The 9,480-nt window shown below is 37.7% G+C and overlaps 1 protein-coding gene across 1 annotated transcript; it reads left to right on the top strand.

The window, feature by feature from the left end:
* Positions 1-386: 386 nt before the first annotated feature.
* LOC143817257 (matrix metalloproteinase-18-like) lies at positions 387-5,785 on the top strand. The gene is made up of 10 exons (XM_077298499.1): positions 387-567; positions 2,066-2,307; positions 2,393-2,541; positions 2,630-2,755; positions 2,930-3,091; positions 3,464-3,599; positions 3,707-3,840; positions 3,990-4,149; positions 4,315-4,415; positions 5,513-5,785. The coding sequence occupies exons 1-10, from the start codon at positions 463-465 to the stop codon at positions 5,653-5,655; spliced, it is 1,458 nt and encodes a 485-aa protein (XP_077154614.1). The 5' UTR covers positions 387-462; the 3' UTR covers positions 5,656-5,785.
* Positions 5,786-9,480: the final 3,695 nt, after the last annotated feature.

Raw genomic sequence — 9,480 nt, 5'->3', positions numbered from 1 at the left:
AAAAGCCTTACCATGTGACAGAATATAAATATATACTTAGATATTTATATTTTCCTACCCTAATATCACAACGTTTTCAAACTTTAGATAACTTATTTTCTATGTGTCACTTATTTATTTTAGGGCCCATCTCTTGGGAAACCATTGTTTATATCTTTTTATTTATATAGATTTTTTTTAATTCTCTTTTTTTTTCCTCTCCAAAACCTCTTCCCGATCATTAATCACAATAAAATGTTGCACAAGTACGGGCTTTACTTAGCTTGCGATTTGTCATAACATGCTGGCAATGAAAGCGTATAGGCTTTTCGCTGTGATTGTAGGAAGTCGTAAACAGTGAGTCATTTTCGGAAGTCTGGATGAGGCATCCAGGTACGGTATATAAGGGGCCTGTTCTGCACTCAGAATCTCAGAGAGGGTAGAAGAAAGTCTTCAGTCACAAAGATCTAAGGAAATCAAACCATGAAGAACTTGCTTCTTGTCCTGCTACTTTCCGTGGCTTACTGCTCGGCTTTCCCTGCGGAACCTCCCAAGGGCAACGAGGAGAATGATGACAAGTTTGCCGAAGTAAGTATATAACATACCGGTAATTATAATATCAGACCCATTATTGTCTCTTATATAATATTAGACGTTTATGTTATCGATGCTACAAGGGTTGTCCTATGATGGCTAGCACTCATTTTTATGCCCTTTTATGAGCCAATCTTTGAGAGCATCTCCCATTCCGGTGAATTCATGCCATCCATAGAATTCATCTGAATGGCCTCCAAGTAATATTGAATTTCCCCTGCAGTTGTGGCAAATTTCTTCAGAAAATCAGCTAATTGCTGGTAGTGTCCATGGGAATTTGTTGATCATTAGGGTGCCTATTTTTTTAAAGAAATTTTCTATCTTGAGGCCATCACTTGAAGGATTATTGGATACTGTCCAATAGTGAATGTAAAGACAATCACCTTTGCAATTTATTGCTTTTTACAATTTACAAACATTGCTGTGATATTGACACTTTTCTTTTGTTTACAGCTCGTTGCCTAGGGCAACGACCACCTCTGCTGTCTGGCTTGTAAGCACTGTACTGATGCTGGCCAGGACTAGGAGGTAACAGTGCCCTCCAGCAATCCTGGCCAACTTCAAAATAGTGCTTACAAGATCTGTAGAAAAGAGCGTGTAAGCGCTGCACATATACTATTGTTTAGCAGCTGTAGTCGATCTTCATGGCAACAAGCTGTAAACAAAAGAAAAGTCTTAATATCTCATGATCTGATGACCATTTTAACAAGCAGTAAATTGCAAAATTGTTTGTGTTTGCAAGCCCTATCCAAAAATGCCCAATTGTGAAGATAGGAATAACACTTAAAAGCTATTACTAAGTGGTAGGGGCTACAAAGGGGGTGTAAAGATATGGTAGACCTTATGTTCAGACCTTTTATCACAACTGATCAAAATGTATTACTTTTTGCTGAACTTGGAGCGGGATGGCCTTCAAGGAGTTGTCCACCATATTTGCGAAATATAGACTCTAGTCCCATATTGGGGACTCTTATCTACTACCTACAGTGGAGAGTAAAGTGGCTAAAAGAGTTCTTTTCACTCTGAAGGAGTGTGAAAATGAAAAGGAGAGCAAATGATCTGAAAAAAAATATAATACTTAATTTAACCTGTAGAGGAGTTGCAGAGAAATTGTGCACATCGGGGTCCTATTAGAAAGACACCCTGGAAGGAGTACAGTGTTAGGACAACCCTCTAACACAAAAAAGGATCCTTTAAGGGTCAATTGAAGACATTTTTCTACATAGCGCCTCTTCAGGTCAAATGAAGAATTGGCATGGCATCCATTTATCTAAATGGCTTCTATTGTCTTAAATCAGTAGCCCCCATATTGCTGTGAGACGAGCCCCATTTAGAACGTTTTATATAAACATTATGTAAACTCCACCAAGGTGTTTATCTTCCTGGAAAGGTTCTAAGTACTTTACAAGATGATGTCACTCCTTTGGAATCTACGAAATGTTGTTTTCTATTTTCTTTTAACCTTTTTGTTTTCCCTTTGATTGTTTTTTAGGAATATTTAAAGAAATATTACAACCTTAAGACAGATATGAGACAGTCAAGGAGGAAAGGCGACAGTCCATTGATACAAAAGATCAAAGAAATGCAGCAATTTCTTGGGCTTACAGTGACAGGAACACTGGATACCGACACGATGGAAATGATGCACCAACCCAGATGCGGGTTTATCGATGTCGGAGAATTCAACGTATTCCCCGGTAACAAAGGATGGAACAAGAGAGATCTGACTTACAGGTAAAATTGAAGGACTTCATTTTGGCTAAACCAACTTATTTATTGCTTGCCATCAATCTAATTTACCGTAATCATCTTTTTCTAGAATATTGAATTACACTCCCGATATGCCCCAGTCTGAAGTAGACCAGGCTATCCAGAGAGCATTTAAAGTTTGGAGCGATGTGACGCCCTTGACGTTTACACGGGTCTACGAGGGGATTTCTGACATTGAGATCTCGTTTGCTGCCCAAGGTAAGTTCCTAAACATGTTTCATTTCACAGTGTGGACTCTAAAAAAAAAAGAACCCTATAAGTCATATTTGATTATTGTCTTCCACAGTCCATAATGACTTTTACCCATTTGATGGCCCACACGGGACACTTGCTCATGCTTTTGCCCCTTCCAGTGGAATTGGTGGAGATGCCCATTTTGATGAAGATGAAACTTGGACAAGTGGCTCTAATGGTAGGTCAACTTTTTCTTTTTATGCAATAAATGTACTCAAATCACAATTAATATAAACTCTCCATAATTCAGATTTTTGGATGAGGAACTGCAAATAATGATTTTCTTCAACAAATGTACTCATTTCCTGAGACATATTAGTGACAATCTTCTTGAAATCTCTTTTTTTTGCAGGTTATAACTTATTCATTGTGGCTGCTCATGAGTTTGGCCATTCCCTTGGTCTTTTCCACTCCAATGACCCCAGTGCTCTGATGTATCCCACTTACCATTTTGTTGATCCTAGTGAATTCCACCTTCCTGAAGATGACGTCAATGGGATTCAGTCACTTTATGGTAAGAAAAATAGAAGATAACAATTATCCTTCTCTAACAATGACGACTATTTAAGATTCGGCCAACATATAGATAACCTATCCATGGGATAGGTCATCAATATGAGATATTTGGAGGTCTACCACCCAACATCCACAGCCATCAACTGATATCTGCTCCATTAATGGCAGGATGTAAGCAATGTTCTGAGCGTATCATCGTTCCTTCATACATTGTTTGGTGGCTGCTGATGTGCACTGAAATTTCTCTCCTATTCTTTTGAATGGAAGTTATTTCCACGGATGGACCCAAGGAATACATGTCTAAGACTAAGGGAATACTCTCACAAATGTACAGGGTTTAAAACTTATCATATTATATTATTCACTATAGGAGCAAGAACAACCCCTGTGGAGCCAACTGTCCCTGAAAAACCAAGTGAGCCAAGCACCCCATCCACCTGCCTCCCAAACAACTCTTTCGATGCTGTGACAACTCTTCGTGGAGAAATCTTATTTTTTAAAGAGAAGTAAGCGAGAGATTCATTAGAATAGTTTGATGCAATCACCCAAAAGTTTTTAAACAGTACCATCCCATACTACGTGCAATGCTTCAATGTATGTTTTTATTTCATAGAACTTTCTGGCGCCAAATTTCCCCAAATTCTGAAGTTGAGCGTCATTTAATCAACACTTTCTGGCCATCACTGCCAAATAATATTCATGCTGCTTATGAGTACCAGGACGGGGACAAAGTTCATATCTTCAAAGGTATCAATTATTTTGTATCTTTTCTCTTTTTTTTACATTATTTTGAAATATTTGATAGCAATAGATACATGAGAAAGACAGCTAAATACCGTACCTCTTACCTGAATATGTTTCATAATCACAAAACATAATTTATGTATTTTTCCTAGGTGTAAAATATTGGACACTGAAGGGTTTCGAAATCACACCAGATTCTCCTAAAAGTATTTATGACTTGGGCTTTCCAAGGTCCGTCAGAAGAATTGATGCTGCCGTCTATGATTCCATCTCCAAAAAAACATATTTTTTCGTGAATGATAATTATTGGAGGTAACTTAATTTCCTTAAGACCTGCTTACTTAATGAGCTAGCAAATAATAATAATAATGATAGTAATAATAATAAATATACAACTGTAAAGTACTGTATTTATTCTCTAAATTTTGACAATATCTTTTTACAATGTTAACCCCAACCTTAACATTCTTTCTCCAGTTACGATGAGAAAAAGCAAACCATGGATAGTGGATTCCCTAAGAAAATTATAGACAACTTTCCCGGTCTAACCAAGATTCGGGCGGCTTTCCAGAAAGACAGTAAGAAAAATTATTTTAAAAAATGTTATAGACTTTTAGTAATTATAATGATACTGATCAATGTAAAATAATAGTAGGAATATGATTATTACTAGTAGTTAGATTGATGGTTAGAAAATCTCTAATGATAAGATGTAAGTATTAAAAATAAAGTTATGGTGTATCCGTAAGATAGGAGATAACTTGCGGATCGCTGGGGGTCCAATTGTTAGAACTCCCATTGATCCCAGGATTGGGGACCTGGAATCCTAGGAATGGGCTTGAATGGAGCGGAAGTGCGCATGCTCAACCTCCACTTTTTTCGTTGTCAATGGGGCTGCCGATGTAAACTGGATATAGTGCATAGGTTTTGCTGGTAGTCCCATAGACCATGAGAGATGTGGAAATCAGGCATGCACATCTCTGCTCCATTCTAGATGGAGTCTTATTGAAAAAAATAGAAGGTGTATTTCAGATTACCATAGACCCTTGGTCCTTATAGCTGGGCCCCAGTCCTGCTCTGCCCCATCTACATTGAGGTCGGCTGACACAAAGATAAGTTTTAATATTTGAGAATTTTACACCCTTGGGTCCCAGTCAGACGCCTCTCATCCAGCATAACCACATCTCACACTTTGCACTAATGAGGAGCAGTACCCCCGAAACACAGTGTCTGCAAATTGAGATTTTGGGTTTGGTTTTTATCCTAAGTCATGTGACACAGCCCGTTGACATTTAGGATTGCTACTTCCTAGAGGTGGCGCTAGAGTTCTAGTCCACTTCCACTCTAAAGAGACAATTTCAATATTTGAGAATAGGACCATCTCGATTGGGGTACTCCATGGATTTTACTCTTTTTCATCAAAAACAGAGTTTTTGTACGCTATGTATATACACTATTGCTTTTTGCTTACTTACAGCAGGGTTTATGCTCATTTTGTGTTTAGTGTAGCAAACTAAGCATAACAGTAACCTAAGAAGGCTGAGCTAAAGAGAAATGTTAGTAGTACATTTAGGATATCAAATCACTCATATATATATACATAGATATTCCTTTTAAAAACAATTTTGCAAAATGTTTTTTTTTTTTAGCTAAAATCATATTTATTCATTTTTAGAATTTCTGTACTTCTTCGATGGACATCGCCAATATGAATTCAGCATCGCTCAGAAAAGAGTCACCCGACTATTGAAGAATAGCAGCTGGATAAGATGTGCCGGTATCAAGGCCAACAACCTGAGAAAACGTTCTAGAAATTAAATTGTTTATTTTTATTTTAAATTATTTTTCACATAGATATTTTTTAAATTAAATGTATTTTTTCACCTTTATTTGGTGACAATATTTTATATTATATTTGCTTAAAAATAAAACTTTGTATTTTAATATATACAGTGCGTTTTTGAGTTGTTTATAATCTGTGAAATACATTAAAATGTCCTTACATTCAACGTTACAAATGATAGCTTCCGATGAAGCCTATACCTCTGGGGTATAAATACCGGAGGGGCAGGGGAGGCAGTCCCAGGTATCACTGACTGAACAGGTCCAATGTTCTTCAACATATGATAACATCAGTTTTTTTGGTGGAGACCCAGTTATAGATTTTGCATTATGGCCCAAGAGCTTCACGTTATGCTCCTGATAAACTATAAGTAAGTAAAGGAACATTTTATTTCTTGGTGTTAAATGGTTAAAATAAACAAAATAGCAGTCAAGTTAAGCAATACACCAGTATCCATTGGGACTCACCTATTACAGGCTGGATTCTAGAGTCCACGTGCCCAGGGGTCACTGTCAAGTATATGACCGAAAGGTAGTCCCTATTTATTTGGATAGTGTAAACATTGCTCACATTTAGGACTCCCAATGGTGTTTTTTGGCTAATCATATCTAGTTGGGAAGAACTGGGAGGCATATAAGTGGTATGCTTCTATAGTCACCTTTTTACGGGGTTGTCCGGCCCTGGGACACAAGTCTGCACTCACTGTTTGAGACTGGAGACTTGTGAATGATCATAAAATGCACAGTGTATACTTCCGGCCACATTCTGACTAGACGTGTCCAGCCTTTCTCAATTCAATGTATTGAATGAAGCTGCGCACATCTAGTTTGCATGTGACTCTATGGGTGCAAATCACATACTTGAGGCTCCATGCCCACCTACTCCCGGCACCAGAAAGTCCTCACTCCTTTAATTATGTGGTTGCAATAGGGATCATTTGCAATTGGGTTACAGAGATGGCATGAGGAATCCCACCAAATTGATGTCCTTCAGCTACTGTGTAATATTTTGAGAGATAGATACTTCAAAGCCATCTTAACCTTTAACAATACATTCTGCCTCCAATGAATCTGATGGTTCTGTTGGGTTTCTGTTACTTTTTTACCATTTCTAAGAGTAATGTATGTAGTCCACAATGGTATTGCTTTCTCAGTAAAATTAAATAAATTGTTTAAAACAGATTTGTAAAAGCTGCCACAAAGTGAAATCTGCAGTGGCATGTAAATGTTTGGGCACCCCTGGTCAAATTTACTGTTATTTTGAACAGTTAAGCAAATTGAAGATTAAATGATATATAAAAGGGTTAAGATTAAATATTTCCTTGGCATTTTAGACAATATATATATATATATATATATATATATATATATATATATATATATATATATATATATATATATATATATATTCACAGAGACTCAAAAAAGAGGCAGCACTCCATAGTAAGGTGAAAACATGTGGTTGGTTTAATCGACCCACATTGCCGGGCGACGTTTCAGCTCTATCTGAGCCTTTCTCAAGCAGTGAGTAACCATACCTGCTACCTATTTATACGTGTTTCAACAAGTGTTACATTGCTTCCAATTATGTTTGGTATATAAAAATTATCCATAAAACATTAACATTACAAATCATCTGCTGGTGTACATTGCCTCTATATAAAGTGCCTTGTGCTCTGTGCATATGTGCAAAGAAAGAAAATAACTTTCAACTCTCAACTGCTCACTAAACTATATTACTTTAACTATCTATAATATTAAAGATAAATGATCTCCCATCAATCATCATTATATTTACATAATGCCAATATTACTGGCCACTCACCCACAGCTCATGGCAGGCTCATGGAGGACATAGTATCCAGAAATCAGCGTCTTCCGCTGTCCAATGCGCATGTCTAAAGCGCATCATTGTTCAGAGAAGCCACTCCAGCCAATGGAGCGCTCCGTGTGGCAATTTTTCCATGGCGCATGCGCAGTAGCGCTAAACACCGCCATATTGGTAGTGGCTCCCTATCTTTACACAGCGCTTCATCACAGCATCTGCGCAGTGGTATAGAGACGCAATACACGTCCCATACCACCAGCGCTAGCTCTGTTGTGCATTAAAGACTATATGGATAGAAAAAAGAAGAAGTGTTTGAAAATTCTAATGCGCTCCACCGTCCGGCCACAAAGGACTTATATTATCCATACACTTTTACTATAAAACTACCGGATCTGTCACTAAATCTCACAAGCCATATTTATTGTTACGTCTCATTTATCAATTGGGTCACTTTATTCATCTATTGTTCCTCTGGATCAAGGAATTGCAGCCGTAAATTCTCAATAAAGTACACATGGTGCTACTATGTAATTACATTATATCCATTGTACCTTGACTCCACGGATGATCACATTTTCCATATAATCCCCGTGAGCCAATAGAGCCATATCGTACCTCAGTTGTCCCTCCGGACCAAGAAGGTGCAATTCTGACATCTATATGATACATCATAATATACTAAAGAGTTTTTTTGGGATGTATATAAGGAGAAAAGGCTACATATATATTCATATATAGTCATTTTTTAGATTTTAAAAATTACAAAAAGGAAAATGGGCCAGTGCAAAAGATTGGACGCCTTAGATGTTTAATATCTGGTAGCACCCCTTTTGCAAGTATTACAGCTTGTAAACACTTTTTGTAGCCAGGAAAGTGTCTTTCAATTCTTGTTTGAGGGATTCTCATCCATCCTTCCTTGGAAAATTCTTCCGATTCTGTGAGATTCCTGGGTCGTCTTGCATGCACTACTATTTTGAGGATTTCAATGATGTCCTGATCAAGGGACTATGAGGGCCATTGCAAACTATTCAGCTTGCGCCTTTTGAGGTTGTCTATTGTGGATTTTGATGAGTGTTTACGATCATTATCCATTTTTAGAAGCCATCTTTTTTCAACTTCAGCTTTTTTACAGATGGTGTTATGTTTGCATTAAGAATTTGTTGAAATTTCAATGAATCCATTCTTCCCTCTACCCATGAAATGTTCCCCATGCCATTGGCTGCAATGCAACCCCAAAGAATGACTGATCCATCTCCATACTTAATAGTTGGTGAAATGTTTGTTTCGTGAAATTCTTTGCCCTTTTTTCTCCACACATACCTTTGATCATTGTGGCCGAAGAGTTCTATTTTAACCTCATCAGTCGACAGGACATGTTTCCAAAATGCGTCAGGTTTGTTCAGATGTTCTTTTGCAAACTTCTGGCACTGAATTTTATGGTGAGGGCGCAGGAGAGGTTTTCTTCTGTTAACTCTTCCATGAAGGCCATATTTGTGCAGGTGTCTCTGAATAGGGAACAATGTACCACAACTTCAGAGTCAGCTAAATCTTTCTGAAGGTCTTTTGTAGTCAAGCGGGGATTCTGATTTGCCTCTCTAGCAAACCTAAAGAGGCAGGACTCACTGAAATTTTGCTTGGTCTTCCAGACCTTATCTTGACCTCCACTGTTCTGTTAACTACCATTTCTTAATTACAAGTTGAAGAGAGGTACGGACAACTTGAAAACGCTTTGCTATCTTCTTATAGCTTTCTCCTGCTTTGTGAGTCTTCACCATTTTTATTTTGAGAGTGCTAGGCTGCTGCTTAGAAGAATCCACGGCTGCTGTTTTTTGGCACAAGGCTAGGGAGGCTAGGTTTTCATAAAGCTGTGAAATTTGCATCACCAGGCCTTTCACAACAATGACAGTCAACAAGCCATAACCCTAACAGGCTAATTAAGGTCTGAAACCCTGCAAAAATTGTTCAAAAATTAG

Source organism: Ranitomeya variabilis, chromosome 3, assembly GCF_051348905.1.
Source record: "Ranitomeya variabilis isolate aRanVar5 chromosome 3, aRanVar5.hap1, whole genome shotgun sequence".
Classification (NCBI taxonomy): Eukaryota; Metazoa; Chordata; class Amphibia; order Anura; family Dendrobatidae; genus Ranitomeya; species Ranitomeya variabilis.
The sequence above is the reverse complement of the archived record's forward strand: the minus strand, read 5'-3'. Positions and strand labels throughout refer to the sequence as shown.

Bases quoted from the DNA above. Each gene is read 5' to 3' on its own strand.
- LOC143817257 (XM_077298499.1), top strand. From the start codon at position 463: ATGAAGAACTTGCTTCTTGTCCTGCTACTTTCCGTGGCTTACTGCTCG. The intron at 3,092-3,463 runs GTAAGAAAAATA...TATTCACTATAG, and splicing joins TGGGATTCAGTCACTTTATG to GAGCAAGAACAACCCCTGTG. The intron at 4,150-4,314 runs GTAACTTAATTT...TTCTTTCTCCAG, and splicing joins GTGAATGATAATTATTGGAG to TTACGATGAGAAAAAGCAAA.